Source organism: Plodia interpunctella, chromosome 13, assembly GCF_027563975.2.
Source record: "Plodia interpunctella isolate USDA-ARS_2022_Savannah chromosome 13, ilPloInte3.2, whole genome shotgun sequence".
NCBI classification, from domain to species: domain Eukaryota; kingdom Metazoa; phylum Arthropoda; class Insecta; order Lepidoptera; family Pyralidae; genus Plodia; species Plodia interpunctella.
Window position 1 is genome coordinate 4,296,253 of NC_071306.1, and position 22,759 is coordinate 4,319,011.

Here is a 22,759-nt window from a genome sequence, read left to right on the forward strand (position 1 = left end):
TGCATAGGTCAGAAGAATTGTGCTGACCGAGAAACCAAAACATCTTCATTTCTCGCCTAAATTTCAAGTTTGCACTGAATAATAAAGACTATGACGACAAACTGTTGAGAAAACAAAGCTATGTTCGGTGCTTCGGTGTTTCCAAATACGGCGGGATCCGTGCCAGACAGAACGTCGTTAAAGAACGACCACCAATTTAAACCTTTTTTAAACTAGTCATTTAACAATCAATTATGATATTTAGTACCTAACTAAAGTGACGCTAGTTGAAGGCTAGGTGTCATAGTTTCAAAGATATGGCCAGGGCCGTGCCAGACCGCACTTCGTTTCAGCACGGCCACACGGCTAATTCTAATACCAAACTGACAATACATAACTACTTGTCTTTTCACGAGTAATTACACACTAATTACTCGTGAAAAGACAATTTAAATCAAAGGTGTGGCCGTGTCAGAACCGGTGACACGATTTTAAGGGGCATCATATAAATAAAATAAATAATTATATCTAATACTAGATGTTGCCCGGAGCAACGCTCCTTTGGGAATTTTGAGATAAAATATAGCCAATAGCAATTTTGGATGATATACCTTTCAAACGGTGGAATAATTTATGAAATCGGTTCTGTGGTTTCGGAGATTACCCGCCTCAAACATACAAACTCACAAACGCTCTTTATAATAATAGTATAGACTACTGATCTGAATTTAGACGGTGTCAAAGGACACCATTTCCTACGTCTTGAAAAATTTTTAAAACTGACTTTGCGAAAAGTATACACAACACAACTATAAATAATATGGCAGTCGTCTAGAGGTTGGAATTTAAAAAGTACGCAAGTAATTATTCGTATAATTTTACTACCTAGTGTACTACTACCTAGTATGTAGTAAGAACATTCCTAGGTACATCTGTGATAATCCTACAAATATTATAAATGCAAAAGTTTGGGAGGATGTATGTATGTCATTTTTTCACACAAAATGTACTGAAACAATTGTTATGAAGGTAACACTGGGTACTTTTTATCCCGAAATTCTCACGGGAGCGATGAGATGCCCCGGTGCGTAGCTAATAATAATTATACATATATTGTCAGAAAGTACGTAAGATATTACCTACTTGTACCTTAATATTTTGAAAGCATATTATAGATAGTAAAACCACAGAATATATGATTACTCCCAGTAGTAAAACCTAATCAATTTCGTTATTAGTTGTACAAATAGGTACTTGATCTCATCAAGTCACTACCTGAAAATCTTGCGTCTTTTTTTTGAGGCCTAGATACTCGTATAATCTTAGGGCCTGTTTCACCATTTTCTGATAAAATATCATTTTGTTATCTGACAGATAAACTTCTGAAGTGTTTGGCCAGTTAGCCCTATCCAACACATATGAAACACAAATTGTAAAACTATCTGTTCAATAAGTTTTATAAAGACTATCAGATACTTTATCAGCAAGCAGTGAAACAGAACCTAAACCTTACAAAAGATAGATATAACTAACTACCTGTATAGCCCTCTCTTTCATCTACGCGTGTTATTGGTAGCATTCGTATGTTTGTTAGTGCTTTCGCCGATTTTTGTATACATATATGTACATAGATATTAACGATAAATCCGATAACAATCAAGTTATCTTTTATTAGAGGCCATGTAGCTTATCAGAGTTACAAGCAAATGTGACTTCCCGGCGTTTGGCGTCACGTTGCGTGATGTGCAGCCTTATCCGCACGTCCAAATGTGACGGTTCAAGGCCCCTGGGGCATTGATTGCTCGTCGTGACGTCACGGACGGCTAGCGCTCCGTGTTACTAAACTATGGACGACGCCGCAGTCGCTCGGAGCCCTGCAAACAGTCAGTCGTCGCGATACCACCTACCTATACCTACAGTATCGATCGCCTGAAACTTCATTCACAATGTTTTGCCAACATGTGAATGCGAATAAACAGCGTCATTGAGAAAATCTGTAAACAAACACTAAAAGTCAGTTTCTAGTTTTGGTTTTGTAATTTTATGAGTGAAAGTTCGGGACGTTTTTCTATTATAGAACTGTTGATTTGTTACTTAGTTTAATTCATCATGAAAGACAAAAATGCAAGGTAAGATAATTATAATTAAATATTCATTTTAAATTATACTTAATTTACTATAGGTTATTTAGGTATGTAACTAAATTAGGTTATAATAAACTATAGGTTGGTATGTACATAATTTAGGTTATATCAATGGGTTATATGCATCTTGAAGCGGTTTCAACTAGGCGTAGATTACTAACAATCTCCTCGGTTCTCCTTTTAAAATCATCAATCCTCTAAGCACTTTTTTGCTTACCTAAAATTAGTCAAAAATTCCCTACATTCCCAAAACCTAGCATAAAAGCACGAACCGGTCTTCATTTCCTCGGAATCCCGTCGCGCATGTCTAGTTGATGATTGATGTCCTGTATCTATGGATATTCATAACCGTCTATAACTGCTTTTTACCTAACCATGTATTGCTATTTTTAATTAATTTGAAGTGAAATTAATTGAATGTTTTGTTATAAACAATAATAATTTACCTCGTATCTAATGTAGTAGTGAAACTTTATATAAATACATATTTAGATACGTATTTTTATAATTATTCTATACATATATTTATTTAAACATCTTTCTATAATTTATAGTTGCATAATATTGTAAAATGTATGGCAGTGGCACGCTCATTTGGTAACACTGAAAATATCCGTGACGGCCCGGGGTCATGGCACATGCTGATCTGATACCTTTTTGTAGCTTTGTTGTTGTAACGTGTACAGTACACTTATAATTTATTTTGTTCTACAATTAAATATATTTCTATTTCTGTATAGCCGAGAATATTCCATTTATTTTCCAAAAATCGCAAAATTCGTGGAAGATTCTAGCTCCACATAGGTACTTACTACCCTCTACCTCTACTCTACTCTATATACTATATATCTTATTCCATTTATTTTCCAAAAATCGCAAAATTCGTGGAAGATTCTAGCTCCACATAGGTACTTACTACCCTCTACCTCTACTCTACTCTATATACTATATATCTAGATACTATAGTCCTGATATAATCTTAGACACAAATATTGTTGCAGTAAATAAAAAATAGTAGTGTTTTGTAAATTAATTATTATAAAAAAACTCACACTAGATCTCTAGTGTGCTTGTGTGTTGGTAATTAGCTACTTTCATACAAACTTTCACACCCCATTATAGTCATTTGGGGGTTGATTTTTAGAAAAAAAAGTTGCCTATGTATGAACGGGTCTTTAACTACATGCATACCAATGCGCGGTTAAGCCGTGAAAGCGGATCAGGTAGACAGACTTTCGCAATTATATATAATACCTAATAGTATGGATTTGGTACTACAAATATAAAAAGCTTTTTATTTTGAAGAGGTAATAAATTACAGTCTTCAGTTCATTCTCTTACATTTAATTATTTTGTAATCACACACTTCCTTTTTTACCTTTTTAACTAAATTGGAGATGAAGAGGAGATGAAAAAAATCTAGGATCCAGCGGGAATTGAGCACTATCCCGAATAGACAAAGGCGTGGCTTAAATTCCCGCTCGATTCCAGAATCTCATTATATTTTTTTTTACCTTTTTAATAAAATGCAATTTTTTTTTTGTAGGAAAAAATAATTAGGTACCTACTTAGGTAGACAACAGAATGTGTTTGTGTAATTCTCCCTCTTTAATCAAATACGTAGTTATCTAAATGAAATAGAAAAAATAACTGAATATAAATACCGGAGAAAAGGGCGATAAAGAATGATTGCCTGAAAATCAAAGAATGCATTATTGTTTCAATTTTATAAGCAAAATAATGAAAGATTTATTCCCCAGAGTATGTAGGTACACCTACAGGTACCTACATACCCTGGAGTATCTTAAGTATTCGTTTTATGTCTTCTTTATTTGTAAATTATATTTTGAACAAATAGAAAATAACCATCCTATTGAAGCAAACAACTACGGAATTGATACTTAAACTAATGGGTGGGCCAATTTAACATAATTTCGTAATATGGCGTAACCTTCCATCCATTGCATGCAAATATAGGTTGCCTACCTATTTAACATTTTCAAAGTCGTAAAACTAAGTGATTTTAAATTACAATTCTTTGTATATACCTACTGCCATTATTGTAGAAATAATGCCTCTTAATTCCATATTCTTTTTTCCTGCTTAGTATGATACTTAGCTTAAGAGCTTTCCTGCTGAAATTACTTTAATTTATAAGAAATGTAGGTAATTAATACCTACCTATCTAAACCTATCACATACGTTTTCTCTGGAAGCTTCTAGTCTCTTTCTTTCTAGTCTCGTAGTATTGTATTTCAGTCAAATTCAATTATTTAAAAAAGTAAAATAAGCCAAGTGACTCCCTAATAATTAAACAAAAATACACAGCTTTTTTGCACTGGTATGATACATACTGATAGTTTGCTGTAAATTCAATCAGCTTTACAAGTACCTACATATTCAAATTGTATTGAAGATTTATAACTAGTTTAAATTAGATTGGTACTGAATTATTTGGTTTGTCGGACGTTTGGTTAATTGTTAGTTACTTAAATGTTTTTTGTAGCCAACTACATTTTTATCGTGGCTTCCTAAAAGTTATTAACCGACATAAATAATGGTTGATGTGCTCAATTCGTTGTCGGAATATATTTTATTATCATAGTTACTCATTTTACTGCCAATTAAATTCATATTGCAAAATTACATATAGGAAATTACAAAAATTACATATAGGTACAAATAATTACTCAGATTGAATACTTACTTAATGTCAAAAAAATTAACTTTCCTAATCTGGATTAAATTTATCTTTATGGATGTAACCTTGTACCTATTTGATTATTTTAAATGACCTACCAAGTCCATTGATAGATATTTGTCAAAGATAAAAGAAATATGATATTTGTAAAACAAAGCTGTTTACATTAAAAAAATCCTTTTAATACTAACCATATAGTTAAAAGTCATTGATTTGTATGTGTGTCAAGTAAAACATTTTTGACGGTGACTTTTCAATGGCGAACGATACCTAAGCGTGTTATCCATATTAAGTTCTCATAAATAAATGTCCATCAACTGTAGCTATTGGAACAAACCAAATTACGGTTCAATAATGGTTATTATAAAACACTTATTTTTAAAACTTGTTACTAATTTAAAATTCGATGCAGAAAGTGCTCGAGAAAGACAAATTTCTGAAAAAATGCTTTGACTTTGACTATTTATATATAGTTACATTTACAATTATATAACTCTTATACGTTTATCCTCAAACAGCAAACAAATTATATATTTGTATCATTTCAATAAATAATGATTATCTATATAAACACTACAAAAGTGTGTAACTTTTGTAGTGTGCGTAACAATGCAATACTTACCAATCTTAAATGGTATATTTATACATATTATGTACCGTATTCAAATTCAAATCACTTATTCAGAAATAAGACCTTCACAGGAACTTTTTCACGTCAATTTTTATATTAAATAGTTATTTCTCACAAGCTACAAACTAGCCTAGACCTCGTGCGAAGCCACGCCGGATCGCTTGATTATTAGATATGAGAATTTAAAATCTTTGGTATTGTTTGAAAAATGATAATTAGTAGATACTAATATCGTAAGTGGATCAAAGTAGAAAAATCAAAGGCGTAGAAAAATAGTTTTTCGAAGGAATATGAAATTTTGCTTTGGTGCGAAGGTCAGAGATGCAGCTAGAGTAAAATAAAAAAAAAAGATTTATAAGATTTCTATATGACCATGCATACTGATAGTTAAGAAAGGGTCAAGGGTTCCTCAGATAATGGACCAAGTACTGGGGGCCAGTCGGCCGGGGTGTGTAATGCATACAGACGTCATTATACAAAATCGCCACACATATTTATAACTATTATTAATGATATATTTAAAAACATCAACAGTGAAATGGTGTTAATATTGTTCGGCTACGCTCTGTATTTTTCGCGTCGGATCCGTATTAGAAAAGTTCAAAGGTGAGTTAGGTACATTATAAGTACTAACTTTTTCCCACAGCGTCGCCCGCGTTAAACCAATTAGGGATGAAATTTCCAAATATCTTTTCCTAGCGGTATAGTCTATTATTAACAATCTACCTACCTGCCAAATTTCATCTTAATTCACCTAAATTCGTGATGAATATATAGATTGTATGCGTTCATTGTTGTAACTTTTTGCGCTGTAAGTGTTATTTAGCCAGCTATATAGATACAAATATGTAGATACTTGTATAAATACCAAGTACATATACACATACAAGCATCTATATATAACATTAATGACCACAATGTGACTACCATGGCAACCTAATTTTTACTCTTTATTTTTTTTTTCTTCATTTCTTACATATTGATTCGTAATTTTTTTTTTACTGATACAAACCCAACTGAAAATGAGCGCTGTGGCTCATGACATAACACAGCATATAGCTGATGACCGCTGTTTGCCTTTTCGGCTTCAATGACATATGATTTATATTAGTATTAAGTTCTTTAAAAATTAGGTATATTTTAGTTTAAGCATAAAATGTAGACGTGCTTAGTTATACATAGATATAATAGCCGAATAAAGCTTTTCTTTCTTTCTTTCAACAATGATGTATAATGAAACTTCGTTCTTGTTTATGAGTCCATCGTTCTCAGGCAGTAAGATGCAGCAAACAACTTTATTTTATGATATCATCAATCGGTTATGAAACTTCTGTAACATATGTCAATACACGATCGATAGATAAACAATAAATTTAGCTGAACGCAATGACTAATCACCGTAGCCCCAATATCATGAACCGCTATTCATACACTATACAATGAATCTTCTTGATAAATGCTATCAGCCCTATCATATATCAATTTTGATTATTTTAATAATAATCTTCACAGAGTCCTATCAATAATTTCTCTTTCTACTAAAGGTACACTTTGTACCATTTTTTTTCTAAACTTGAAGAAGATATTCTTTTTTTCCAAACTTAAATCCTTACAAAACCCGAAACAAAAAACATTTGCTACGAATAGTCTACGAAATACGTAGCTCGTAGCATGTTTGCTACGACAATGTCAAATATTTCCTGCTACGAACTGTCGATCTGCTACGGCGTAGAAGTTATCCTTGAGAAAGTAGAATGTGATAGATTTTAAACTTCTAAGTCTTTTTTGTACTAATATTTTTTTATATAGTAGTTATTAAATTATATAGTATAACTAGCTATGCCCGCAACTTCGTTTGCGTGTGGTTTGAAATAAGTAGAAAAATGAAATGTATCTAAGATATTAAGCCTGTACTCCGGTACCCGTTAAGATAACATCAGAGATATAAACCAGAGGTAGGTTAACTATATGAGTATAAGATGTTAGGCCATAGGCTAAATATTCAATTATTTAACTTTCCTACGGAACTCGTACAATTTTTCGGATTAAATGTATAAGATTATTTGCCAGTACTTCTACCTTTATGCAAAATTTCAAGTAAATCGGCTAAGTAGTTCATAATTTGACATTCCTACGGGACCCTCACGGTTTTCCCGGGATAATATGGTTAAGATCATAGATAATATATCTATGATCTTAACCCGGCATATATGGCCCCTACATACCTGGTGAATAAGTTTATATGCTAATCGCACACTATTAGATAGGTGGGCTTGTACTTCATATAAACTTAAACCACAGATTGAAATAATATTTTTATATCTGTGACTTAAACAGCATCATCTTTCTTTTATCTATGATATTTATGCATGGATTTCATAGGTACACGGGGTATTTATGTTATTGATTGTCAAATAGAAATATTTTTGAATCATGAAATTAGTAGGTAACGAAGTACTTACTAAATCCATGTTTTGGATCAATAAATAATAAGTTACTTAATACTTACTGTCACATATTTTAAAAATTCAACAAATGTTATGCCAACAGTATTGTAAGTGGAAAGTACTTAAGTCAGAAATAGAATAAAATGACGTCATAAAATAATTAAACTTTTCTCATTTCTTACAAATATTGACAACTCTTTCTTCTACTCGCGTAACTATAATTAGCAGATTTTTGGTTAGCTTGGAGAGAGCGGACCAGTCATTTATTTTTAAAACCCGTCCAATGAATCTAGATTCACGGTCAGTCGGGTTAGATCGTGAAAATAACGTCATTGGGCATGTTGTGCAATTTTTTTATGATTGCACAATATTCAATAAAATTGTGAAATTGATTAAAACATGTATTACCATATAAATATTGCTAGTATAGTTTTTGTTTTCTAACCTTAGATAGCCAAGGTGGGTGCTCAGGACGTGACATTTTATGAAGCTGTATTTTTTTTATGAATTACATAATAAATGTTAAGAAATGATCTACACCTCTTAATTTTCGGCGTAGCTGAATTAGCTGATAACTCTTTGACTCCAGCGAATTATAAATACGAAAGTTTGTTACTTAGTTAAGTCAAACCAACTGGACGAATTTTATCAAAGATTATATGTATATGGTCCGTCTCTTAGGGCCTTCGCCACGTGGTGGAGGTACACCCCGCTTATGTTATTGAGTATCATGAATCATAATCCTAAACTATGGAATAATTAAAATTACATATTACGCTGAAAAAATTTTGGCGTTACGGTGTACCTACCTGGTCTGCTTGAATTCCACATCAAATGATTTTTATTTTATAGCTGGTGTCTTTGTTTTCCACATCAGATGTTCCAGATCTTTAATTTTTATACCTCAATAGAAAATGCTTATCAGTTTGAACCACTTTTGGTAAGGTGTCATTTCGATATGTCTAGTTTAAATGGTCCATTAGAGTAAAGCATAGGCTGTTCCAGTTTTAAAAAAATATATATTCCCTTCTTCTTATTATGTTGGCTTCATAACTATACAACAAAAAACATAAATATGTCAAATGGACAGAAGAACTGTTTTATTTTTTTATGTATTGATGATTTGTATTGATTGTTATTGATAGAAAAAGTTATAAGTTAGTTAATTAGGTACAATGTTTGGATATTTATACTATTATTATAAAAAGGTAAGCGTTTGTGACTTTGTGAGTTTGTATGTTTGAGGTGGGGTGAAACTATCGAACCGATTTCAAAAATTATTTCACCATTAGAAAGGTACATTATCCAAGATTGCTATAGTCTATATTCTATTTCAAAATTCCTATAGGAGCGAAGCCCTGGGCAACATCTAGTAATAAATGCAGGCAGAGATTAAAAATAAATAGGGGTTTTACCAAAATTACATATTGCAACAAGAGTTAACATTTTTAAAATTATTTTGTGTTTTTTAAAGCGATGGCGCGCACGAGGCGATGCTCAGCGACGGACAAAAGCCGCAGATCAAGAACAGCAAGACGGCCGCCAAGGAGGACGAGTACGAGGCCCTGCAGAGTTTCCTGCGCAGCATCAGTTCCACCGCTACCCTCCCACCCTATGTCAAAGGGGAGACCTACTCTTCAGTGCGGGGAGTCGTCAATCAGGTAGATACTATTCGTCTTGTTTTTAATTGTCCTTTTGTTTCGAATTGGAAATGTCCATCCAGTCCCTGGTAAGAAAGAATACAGCAAGAAGTGTCTGGTCCCGTCCATCTGTCTACATCCTATTTAGGTACCTACATCCGGTTGTCCTACAGAGTATTATGTAGCAAGCCCCTGAAAATGGCGCACCGAACATCGGCTCCCAACGATGGGAACTCCTGAACGGTTTACTGCACAGACATGATTTTTTCGTTAAAAATGTCATTTTTATAAAGAACTTATTTTAAAATCCTCTTGCCCTTGGACCTACCTATAAAGTATTTTTCCTATTGTGGCGCGACCGGAGGGAATAGGTATTTATACCGACATGGTATTTAAATTAGATGTATATTATTTATTTCATTTTAGCTTATAAATTTTAAAAAAAGATTGTCACTAGGTAGTAAATTCCTTTAAGATTTATGTCCGTCCATTCGAACGTCACGAAGATAAAATGAATAACCGGCTCTATTAATTAAATTAATGCTAAATTAAAATATTCCGTTTTTCCGAAAATACCTATACAAGTAATGTGTAGTCTAATAGAATCTAGAATTTAGTTAAACTTGCGGTAAGTATCGAACAACCTTAACCGACATATGATATGATTAATTGATTTTGCAGTTGTTAACCTCGAACCACATCTCAAGAAAATTTAGTCTCAAATGAGATGAATGATTGCCTAAATAGGCAATGTGCGTTTTGAATCGACTGAGGATGCCGCCAATCATGATATATCTTTTGAAGCACTTAAAAATTTCGTTACAAACTCTACTATCTACATTATTAATTTATTTTTATTTGAAAAAAAAAGAGTTAATTAGTCTATAAATGTCATAGTCATTTGGAAGTTGATTTTTGAAAAAAGTATGTTTGAGTCTTGTCGTTAATTACATGCATAACAAATTTCATCCAAATCGGTTTAGCCTTGAAAGCGGAAGTGACAGACAGACAGACGTTCGCATTTATAATATTAGTATGGATTTGAACGTGTAATTCATCACCGTAACAGTAGAATCTTCTTAAAGTTTAGAATAAGCAAAAAATGATCAAGAAATGAACTTTGAGCCAGTACTTGTTCGCACAAGGCTACATGATGTCAACCGCAACGTGTTTCCTCTATGTTTTTTGTTGACTACTTTTTGCAAATTATGTCATCCTGTTTGCGGAAAAAATGCACTGAAATTATTCATGCATTGTTATCTTCATCTCACTTGAAATATTGAAAACTAGCTGTTGACCGCGGCGTCGCTAGCGTAAATTTTCCACGGGATCAGTTATTTTTCCTTGTAGTGGTTGATTATACATATCCCAAAATATAATTAAATTCAACTAGCTGCCCGTCCCGGCTTCGCTCGGGTAAACCATAATAATATACAATTAATTAATTATACACCTAAACCTTCCCCAGGAATTAATCTCCTCCATTATTCACCATTCCTCAAGAAATAATTGGTGAAAACCTTATAAAAATCCATCCGTTAGTTGTGAGTTTATCGCATTAATACAGACAGATATGACGCAACGCAACTGTTCTCGTTTACAATGTTCTAAACCAGTTTCGCTGAATTCTACGTTCATCGATAGCATTTTGCACTATACCGTCGCGTGCTTCAGCCACATGATATATCGATTAAATGACTATTTTCGCTGCTTACCGTTTGTTTACATAAATGATGATAATTTTACAGATGCCTTTAGTTTTTGATGCACCAGCCAATATCATATCCTAATAATATCCTACTAATATTATAAACGCGAAAGTTTGTGAGGGCTCAGGATGTGTGTATGTTTGTTACTCTTTCAAGCAAAATTTACTGGACCGATTATTATGAAATTTGGTGTACGGGTAGAATATAACCTGGAATAGGGTATAGGGTACGTTTTATCCCGTAACCCCGGGTGCAGCTAGTATCGATTATGTATGGAAGGTACATTTCATTCTTAGAAAAACTGTAATTTTTATTATAGTTAGCTATTTTCCTTACAACACACAAAGACATCCTCATGCCTTTACATATCGCCGGTTACTAGGTAGGAATAATGAAAACTTTTCAATTATTCAGACCAATCTTATGAATTAAATTTGTCCTAACATTTCCTTATCCTTAGGTAAATTACAACTTAATAATTATTATCCATGGATAAGTCAAAATCGAAAGCATTTATTGCGCAACATGTGACATGCGACGACCTCGGTGGCGCAGTGGTAAAGTGCTTGCCTCTGAACCGAGAGGTCCCAGGTTCGATCCCCGGTCGGGTCATCATGGAAAATGATCTTTTTCTGATTGGCCCGGGTCTTGGATGTTTATCTATATATGTATTTGTTATAAAATATAGTATCGTTGAGTTAGTATCCCATAACACAAGTCTCGAACTTACTTTGGGGCTAGCTCAATCTGTGTGATTTGTCCTAATATATATGTTTGTATATACATTAAAAGATTGTCCTTTCAGGCATGCTATGTTTGTCAATAACAAAATTATAACAAATACTTTATTTAATTTTAGAAGAGAAAGCCAATAAAGCATCACAAAATATTGCAACTAAAAAAACTATTGCTTGCGGAACTTGTTCGAAGATGCTTGCTTGTGTTAGATATAATTTTAACGTGCTAAATGTTAGCAGTAAAACGGTCATAAATCATCGGACGAGATCCCTATGGAAAATGCCGGATATAAAGAACACTTGATCCCAATTACGAACCTTTACGAACTAGGCATGTGACCGTATCTACAACAATGCGGAGGCACGTGTCCAGCGCACGAGATTGTAAGTTGTTGGTTTCAAAACAGGCTTGGAGTGGAAAATTATAGCAGTTTTCAAGTTCTCTTGCGTATTTGGTGCCCTTTTGGTGTCATGTAAATAAAATATATTTTTAGATTTTAGAAGTAATTTAATTTAACTTTTAGGTGTCTAAGTATGTAGGTACATAATGTAGATAGTATAAAACAAAGTCGCTTCCCGATGTCTGTCTGTTCCTATGCATGCTTAGATCTTTAAAATTACGTAACCGAATTTGATGCGTTTTTTCAATGCCGTTAGTAAAATAATCCGTCAAAAAAATGTGTGGATAAGCGGAGCAACCGACTAGATCCTTTACTCAGATCCTTTGCAAGTTTTACATACATTTTTAATTTTTTGCAAGGCTATTATAAAGGTGAGGTCAGGCTGTTACAAAATCATACTTTATATGTATTCCATAGCCGGTTCTTCGTTCAGTTTATAGGTTGTGAAATATGTGTAATTTACATAGGTTCATGTTACCGATTTGTTACTTACCTTCTTACGAATTTAAGCCTGAAAATCATGAGCTTACAATAGTCCGAGACAATAGTTATAGTATGTAACATAACACCTGTACTCGTATCTCATTCGTCGAGGATAAGGAATTTTTCGCTTCCTATTTGTTGTACCTCGCTCAGTTATGTCATCAGGGCATCACTTTCGTAATTTTGCTAAAAGACCAATTCAATCCAAAATAATGAAGGTACAGGCATAATCAGTCAAATTAGGTATAGTTAACACATAGAGGATCCAAATTCAAATCTACTCAACCAGATATAATGAAAAAATTGTATAACGAAAATTATATATGTATAACTAGAGATCTATAAAACACTGACATTTATGCAGAGTTCTTGAGTCTTTGCAAAAAAAAAACCGGTTTTATTTAAGATGGACCGCAAGCAGAACACTCGCGTCACAGATTAGACAATACCTACTTACTACCCAGTACCCGCATATTACCGACCGATGGTTTAAGTACCTACCGAAGGGTTTTTTTATTGTTGTAGGCTCTAATAACGTGCACGGTGCTGATCCTGGCGGCAGGGGCAGGTCACCCCATCGGGTTCTCGGCCGTGGCGCTGCCGCAACTCCGGATCGAGAACTCCAGCATGCAAATTGATGAAGACATGGGCTCGTGGATCGGTAAGCTTTATATACCACTAGTTACGGCGGGTAATTCTCGTATTTTTATTCGATTGAAAAACACTAAAGTTGAAACAGTTCGATAGCAATCCTACCCAAAATTGGTTTTCTCGTCCTCAATAATCCATTGACATTTTGGATAGTATAAATTCAAAACGCAGTGGAAAATGTCAAGTCGCTACGGTATTGCAGCGATTTTTTTTGCCACTATATACATAGCCAGTAAGTGTACCTGTGTAACAAATAAATATAAAAAATAACTAGGTACATAAACTGAGTTAGGTGACAAGTTCCCTAAACTAGCATAGATGCTAGTTCGATGAGCTTATCTATTGGTACATGCCAGCACTGAATTATTATTTATATTTAATTCAATAACAAAACTAATAAACCTATATTGAGTACTTTGATTTGTCATCACGGAGTGATAAAAGTTCCTAATCCCTTCATTATTCTGTGGCACAATGCCCATAAACAAATAAATATTTGAATTTTTAAATAAAGAATAGAACAAAGGTTGTTATTCTTATTTTCTTATAATTAGCATCATCGCATTACGCAGTGCCTATTGTTGCTATAATGTTATTACGATTGAATCTCGGTTCCTTTTTAAATCAGTATTAAGTATTTCCTATCTATTTGCAATGATGAATTAATTGTATAAAATATCACAGAGATATGCATTTTTTCACCCTTCACAAGTATGTTACATATATACATAATTTATAAAATGTAAGCAGACTCTTCCGCCATCGATTTCCGTTTCCTGTTTAGTTCTCCTTACGGTCTATTTGTTTGTGTAATAAGATTGCTCACGCTCAGGTTTATAGGTATATGTTGTTCTGTGGAGCCCGTGATAATTACACTCATGATAGCAGAGCTGCTACCTTTGCATTTATTTTAAAAAGCCTCGACCATTACTATTAAATATTCAATATTGGCACTGTCAAGGTTTTAAACAAATTAAGCGACTAGACAGTGACGTATACAAAGTATGTAAATTAGGGTTTATGATTTCTTCGCCTTTTTTATTTCTCGAGCCCCGGGAATTCTCAACTTAATTTATCGAGTTTCTCTATATGTTGTAGTTCATTATGCCGCGAAATAAACTTTCTACTTAAAGATACTAGGAACACACGTGCGTTCTCAAATAAATACTAATATACCTTTTTGATATAAATTTTGATATCGTAGCGACTTCAGCCAAAGTAATTTGATACTCACGGGGCGTAGGTGTAGATATACTCGTATAAGTTCAATAAATTTACTTGGGGTTCATTCCTTAGTAATCCTATAAGTCCTTTTCCACCCAGTTGTGTAAACAAACAAGCCACAACGCTCAACATATAGCGCGGCAATCAATTACTTTTACTAATAAAGTTAACCCCGATGTCAATAATGATGAATGAAGCAAAAATGTAGGTTATTATGTATTTCAAAAGGTTAAGACCACCTATAGTTTGGTTCGAGTATTAGAACTAGTAGTAATTTAACTACTTCTGAGAAAACCAAAAGTCTCCCAAAGAAATTTCGCTCTTGATCAGCCTAACTCCACTAACTACAATTATTGATTAACTCATCTTTAGCAACAGGTAGGTACCCAACGATTTTTTGTTTAATTAAACGCTCTGAACTCGACTACATAACAATTTATACTCTTAACTACGTAATTTTGAAATCTTTTTTGAGTAAATTTATACTTATACTTATCTACTCAAATAGAGGTCCTTCTAACACTGTGTCTTTCTTGATCTGTTGATTACTCTATGGCAGTTAATTCATCGTCTTCCCTAGGGAAATAAAATAAAAACAATAAATGTTTCCGATTGTCCACAGCTAGTATTCACTCGGCGGCGACTCCGTTAGGGTCGATGCTGTCAGGTCCAGTGATGGAGGCGATCGGACGGCGACGTACACTGCAGGTGTGCATCCTGCCGCTCATAGTGGGCTGGATTATCATCGGAACCGCCGCGCACCACGCCTTGCTACTACTCGGGAGGATATTCTGTGGTTTCGCTGTTGGCATCATGGCGGCTCCCTCACAGGTGAGAACTTCTTTCTTATGTCAAATGAATTCAAATCTCGATGCAGTGGAGGTTGTTACCCAAATTATGATGTTCTCACTCGAATTTCTCATTATCTATCAGAACCACAGAATAGAAAAAAGTAGCAAGAATTGACAGAGGCCTTCCTACACCAAATATTGCCTGCATTACTTAGGTAGTTGGGATTGGGATTTGTTCCCAGATAACAACTAACTTCCATATTTAAAAAATTGGAGCTAGGTTATATTATCTGTCAACAACAACGACACCTGTTAAATAGTTGAGCGGCACTGGTCACTTCTACCGGCCACAAAGCACGCTATTCGGCTGTAATACATATACAATTAATGCCTTACTTATTTACAATGCAAATACTAAGCCGAGGTCCAAGTCCACAGTCACAAAAATAGATGCCACACGCCTTATTATGAAGAATGACGAAATTTGACACGTGATTTTATTAATAGGTAAAATACCGTCGAACTTTGAGCATCTGATAACTCTGATGATGTTTATTTTTAACCCCCGGCACAAAAAAAAGGCGTGTTGTAAGTTTGACTAAGCTAAGTGTGTCTGTCTGTGTACGTGGCACCATAGCTCATCAACGGGTTAATCGATTTGGATGCGGTTTTTTTTTATATTATAGATTTGATAGCCTTGATAGCCAATTTTTATATGGTGGTTCTTAGATATGTGTGATCAAAATCGTTCCGCCGTTCAAAAATTGTAGCGAAATGAATATTATATATAAAATTCGGGTTTTTTTAAATTTGTATAATTGTTTGTATAAATCCTACTAATATAATAAATGCAAGTTTGTGAGGATATTTGTTACTCTTTCACGCAAAATTTACTGGACGGATTGTTATGAAATTTGGTACACGGGTAGAATATAACCTGGTATAACCTATAGGATAATTTTTATCCCGAAATTCCCACGGGAGCGAATCCCCAGGGCGCAGCTAGTACTTACATAAAATAAACATTAGTCCCATTGTCTGTATCGGTCTTGCTGACGCACATCTAATCAATACATATAATAAAGCTGTAGCAAAAAAAAAATCCTGTACATTGAATATATTTACATAAAAACAAAATTAGGCGATAGAGTCATAGCAACAGAGAAAGAATTTCAAAAATAAAATATGTATGTCTGTCTGTTGTACACGCTAATCTTCGGAATTACTGAACGGGTTTGAATGAAACTTTTTTATTATATAGCTATTAAGCCTGGGCGAAATATAGGGCATATTATTTTGAAAACTGGAACACCTGATGGAGAACAAAGATGGTACGGCTAAACTATAGGAAATATAGAAATGACGCGTTAACAAAATTTATTCAGCCTGATGAGCATTTTCTGTTGAGATATAAAAATCGAAGATCTGGAACACCTGATGTAGACCCATGATGGTACGGCTAAACTATAGGAAATATAGAAATGACACCATAACAAAATTTATTCAGCCTGATGAGCATTTTCTGTTGAGATATAAAAATCGAAGATCTGGAACACCTGATGTAGACCCATGATGGTACGGCTAAACTATAGGAAATATAGAAATGACACCTTAACAAAATTTATTCAGCCTGATGAGCATTTTCTGTTGAGATATAAAAATCGAAGATCTGGAACACCTGATGTAGACCCATGATGGTACGGCTAAACTATAGGAAATATAGAAATGACGCCCTAACAAAAGTTGTTCAGTCTGATGAGTCTTCTGTTTAGGTATCGTTACGCTTTGTCTGTACAATTAAATTTCTGTAATAATTTTGACTCTACCAAAAATTGATCGGCCACGCGAACGAAGTCGCGGGCATTAGCCAGTACATAGAATACAACAGTAAGTGGACTATATCTGTACATAGGAGATATTAAAGAAAAATATTTTTTTAAATTGCGGTCTGTCTGTATGTTCGTAGCGCATCACGCAAAAACTAATGGATGAATGGATTTTTTGGAACCCAAGATATCGATAATAATAAGTTATTAGAGGACGCACAAAATAAACGCGGGCGAAGCTGCGGGCAAACGCTGGTACAAATATAAATGTACATATAAGTACATTGAAATATGTACTATAATATCATTATATTTATCCAAACACAAAAATATACTTTATTTACTTTCTTTGATACGATTTGAACACCTTCAAATAAACTCGAACCTGAACTAATGGTAACAAAAGTACACATGATATGATGCGATATAACAAAGGATCGTAAAGTCGATATGTTTTTCCATGTCACCTATCAATGTCATGGATATCAATAAATTTATCTCCGACTCTAAACTAAACATTACCCGTGGCTGCGATTATGAACTTTATTACCTAGTACCAATTTCGCAGTTGATTCAAAGACAGTGTGGGGTTTCTTTGTTTTTATGCGACTTAGTATCAGAAGGTATTATTATCGCGGTACCTACGTTCTGTGATTATATGCCGTTATGCATATATTAACAAAATTAAAAAAAAACCGTTATATGTCCTCATAGAATTTTAAATTTAGTTTACATTTTAGAATGTCCCTCTTATTTATAGAAAAGGTAAAGATTTTAGTTAAATTTTTATCTCGTTCAGTCAATGTCAAAAGTTTAGAAAGTAATTAAAATAAATCGTAACTTTTTATCATAAGAAGTCACGACTTATTTTTTAAGGGATGGGTAGAGTAGTTGGTAAGTTTCGTGTTTAATATTAAATAAAATTTAAAGGGAGTATACATATATGGGGCAGTACCTAGGTATTTAGCGATGAAGTTCAATTTCAACATGATTACATTTTTTATCGTAAGAAGTGTTTCATCATTACTATTAATGAGGTTCACTAATAGTCACAATACCTACACTTAATTTAAAAGCTCTAAAATCGCATAATTACGCAGCTAAACCTACGCATTTCTTATCATCCCCCCGCATCTCCGACCAACCAATTTGTATCTGAATTTAAGTAAAGTACAAATAAAACTGTTATGTTCCTATCTAAACTTTCATCAGAACACACGAGAAATAGCAAGCGGCATTATGGCATGATTCGGAAGGATTACCCACAATTTCTTCGTAGGACAGGATTAAAATTCTACATGCTGAGTAATGACTAGCTTGATAAGCTGAAATTTATCTATCAATACCGATAATCATAAGCTGATAGCGTCGTTGACTCAACAACTCGTGATTCCCAAAATTGGATTGTTTGCAAACTCTGCATAGAGATTACCAGTGTTTAGATATTTCTAATCTAATACAATCCTATAACTATCAAGGTCGTATATATAAGTCATTATGAGCATGACGAAGCTCATAATGACATTAGGAACAGACAAGAATTTGGTAATTTGTCTACAGGTGTACTTAGGAGAGATTTCCGAGCCTCGTCTGCGGGGCCTGCTGATCGGGACCCCGTTCGTGGCGTACTCCCTGGGCGTGCTGTACGTGTACGCGTTGGGGGGGGCGCTGCCGTGGCGGTCCGTGGCGTTCCTCTGCATCGTGTTGCCAGTGCTGGCCTTCGTGGCGCTCTGTTTCTCGCCCGAAAGCCCCACGTGGCTTGCCCGCCGCGGACGTTTCCACGACGCCATGGCTGCTATGTCGCGCTTGAGGGGAAATTCTGACACGGTAACTTTGTCTTTTACCAGCTATGAATACAACTCGAATTCGAGAATAAAGAATCTTTATTTCAACCCGATAAGAATTAGATAGAGTACAATATAAGTATAATAACAATGTTAGTTTTATGAAAATAAAAAATAGCGTATGCATCTAAGATTCCAGCCATCACAACAGTTTAATAAATAACAATAAGTATTTAAAAATGATGGGTACCTAACAACTATTAGGTTTTTTTTGTTGTTATATGGTACTTACTTACATAAGTACCTACGTGACGTATGGAGGCGAGTACCATATTTCTTTTATCTATAGCGAGTACTTTGTACCTACTTTAGCACAAAGACAAGACATATTTTTTGTAAAAATAATAATAATGATAGGTAGGTATAACTAAGTTGTATCTACATTCACTTGGGTCCGATCAAAGATCTGATTAGGTAAATTTATATTCGACACATGGTCTTATATAACTAAAATACAGTGTCTCATTAAATGTTAAAGTATGTCTGTGTCATGTATCATGTAATGAAACATCCAGAAAATTCTTTTCAGAGGGGCTTTAATGTTATTGGTGAAACTGAAACCAAAACGTCCATGATTCCAGCAAGCTCATAAACGAGTTCTTAATGAGCTCAATAACTACCACTTAACAAGCGCTTCTCAAATGAACAGCGGGACAAACAAGATGTACACAAACACATTGAGTGTTCGGTTCATTGTTGCTACACCACTGTACGTCACCACCACGTCATACACATTTTGCGAATGTGTGCTAATTCTGGTCGATTGGGCAAAACAACAATCGCAGTTTATGTTGTTAGTTTAGAATGATCACTGTGGCTAAACAATGGTTAATTTCAATGTATCTAGTTACCCGTGACAAGAGCATGATTGATAATGTGTCAATAACTGTAACAAAGCTCACGAGTGGATTTATTTACATGTACATGTATATTGTAGTCTACCAGTTAGCGTAGTTTTTCATAGTTAGGTGCTTACGAGTACCAACCAGTATATAACCAGACTATACATTCGGTACAGCAAATTTATTTGCTGACATTTTTAGACATTTTTACTGACGGCCATTACCTTTATCTCGGAATGTGGACTTTAGACACTCTTAGATGTCAGCGAAATGAACTCTTTATCTGAAACTAAAATCTACGCGAGTGGTTTTGCTAATCGATTGTTATCGTTCAGGCTCAACGTGAACTTCACGAGCTCATATCAGCGCGGGAGAAAGAGAAAGCAAGAGGCGAAGAGGGCTTGCGTTTCTTCGCGACGATTTTCAAGCCGAACGTTCTGAAACCTCTGTTTCTTATCAACGCATTCAACATGCTGCAGATCTTATCCGGCAGTTACGTCGTCATATTTTATGCTGTTGACATCGTTAAAGACTCTGGTGGCGCCTTGCTACCCCATGTAAGTATATACAAGAGGCTATAAAGCGCTAAAGATCGCAAAAATCTCGAGAGGTTACATTCCGTATTTATCTAAGATTTTCCATAATATCTAAGATTGACTAAATGCCATTTATAAATAAATCTATACAACATTGAGTTCTATGTATACATACGCTTCAGTATTTATAAACCTGTGCGTAGACCCCAGTTGCCTATAAAATTGTTCACGTTTTATAAATGGACATGTCATTAATTACAGATGGCAGCCAACGCCAGTGCGCTAGTCCGCCTGTGTGTGACCGTGCTCGCGTGCATCCTGCTGCTGAGGATCCCGCGCCGCACGCTGGTCATGGTGTCGGGCATCGGCGGCGCCCTCTGCACTCTCGCGCTCGCCCTCATACTCTCCCAAGGCCCCGGCTACGGATTCCTCCCGCCCACGCTCATCATGGGATACGTCGCCTTCAACACTCTCGGCTTCTTCCTACTCCCAGGACTGATGATCGGCGAACTTCTGCCCACAAAAGTCCGCGGTCTTTGCGGAGGATACATTTTCTGCCTTTTCAACGCTGTCCTCTTTGGATTCACTAAACTCTACCCTATCATGAAAACCGCCATCGGAATGGACGGTATCTTCGGCCTTTTCGGTGCCTCATCGACGTTGGCGACGATCATCTTGTTTTTAATGCTGCCAGAAACTAAGGGCAAATCGTTAATCCAAATCGAACAGTATTACCAGAAGCCAAATGTCTTGTGGCTGACACGCAATAAACAAGAAAATCAACACGTGTGAAACTGTTCAAGGTGAACCCACGGAAATATTTCTAGTGTCCGCACGAGACCAGGCGATAGCCGTTTTTTTTTAATTAAATAGTGTATACAACATTAATTCTTAAGAGTGCGATTAAAGAGTTGTTTGTTTGTTTGTGAAACCGTGTCACACAGAGCCGGCGGCGTGATCTCGTGACAGACTTACATTTTAGAGTATTCTAATAACCCGTGGCATATATGGTGTAAACGGCTAAACTGCTGGGCCCATTTATGATAATTGTAATAAACACAGTTGAACTAATATAGACTATCGCAAGCGGAGCTGCGAGCATCAGCTAGTTTGAAAAAGTTGCAAGACAAATCTGTGACAAAAAAACATACGGACTTCGTTTTCACTTTGAATGTTAAACAAATTGAAATAAATTTTCATTAGAGCAATGAACATTGAAACATTTTGTGTTAGATTATATAAATGCACGAGGAATGAGATAATGGATGCATTAAAAACAAGACAAGAAACTTATTTTATCACAATTCGATAATTTCATTATAGTTATAAGAAAATAAATATAATCAATGTGATATATATTACAGAAAAACAAAAAACATTATGCTGTGATTTTTGAAAACTACTTGTATAAATAAAATTTATACTCAAAGAATTTTTAGATCTTTATAAACTATTATTTAATTACAATATTCAAAGGCATTTAATATGAAGTTGTATTATAAAATTACTCTTAACGAACTTTGTACTACTTGTATATTTGTGCGGATGTAATCAAAGCAAATTGTGCGGATGTAACAAAAGCGTACCTACATATGATGAAGATGACATACCTACGCTATGGTCGCACTTCAGGGCAAGATTTCAGAAACGGACGGAAAACAATATATTGTTTTCCGTCCGTATACCTATAGGTATACCTATACAATACTTTTTTATTATTCTCGAATACTGGATTAAGCAAATATTAAATTGATTTATTAGTAAGGTCAATAAATTTTTAATTATATAAGAATATGAAATAGGCCACTTTTGCGCTGATACTCATTCATTTTGTTAAAGATTTTTTTTTATTTAAAAGTAATCGTTATAAATCTTATTCCACTATTTATTATTAGCATGTCTCATATTATATTTAGATTATAACGAATTATTTATATATTTCTTTCAAAAACCCGTGACGATCAATCGACAAGCCGTTACAGTTTTATGAGATTTTTATCTGTGATTTTTGTAGTGACTGCGTACATATTAACAAAATAGGTGCTTTGACAATGTACTTAGCGTAAGGAGTTATTTTTCTATTCATTGTAGTAGAAATTTACAATTGTGATATAATAATAAATTAATTAAATATGTTATTGGATGGCTTTTTTTTTCATTTTCCCTGGTGATG

At 34.5% G+C, this 22,759-nt stretch overlaps 1 protein-coding gene across 2 annotated transcripts; it reads left to right on the forward strand.

Moving 5' to 3' along the window:
• The first annotated feature begins 1,826 nt into the window (after positions 1-1,826).
• On the forward strand, positions 1,827-22,724 carry LOC128674648 (facilitated trehalose transporter Tret1-like). 2 transcript variants are annotated; one of them, XM_053753367.1, is made up of 7 exons: positions 1,827-2,108; positions 9,377-9,563; positions 13,398-13,533; positions 15,370-15,578; positions 18,925-19,191; positions 20,386-20,607; positions 20,848-22,724. In XM_053753367.1, the coding sequence occupies exons 1-7, from the start codon at positions 2,089-2,091 to the stop codon at positions 21,376-21,378; spliced, it is 1,572 nt and encodes a 523-aa protein (XP_053609342.1). In that variant the 5' UTR covers positions 1,827-2,088; the 3' UTR covers positions 21,379-22,724. The 2 variants fall into 2 exon arrangements, with proteins under 2 accessions (XP_053609342.1, XP_053609340.1); XM_053753365.2 differs by lacking the exon at positions 1,827-2,108 and adding an exon at positions 5,893-6,061.
• Positions 22,725-22,759: the final 35 nt, after the last annotated feature.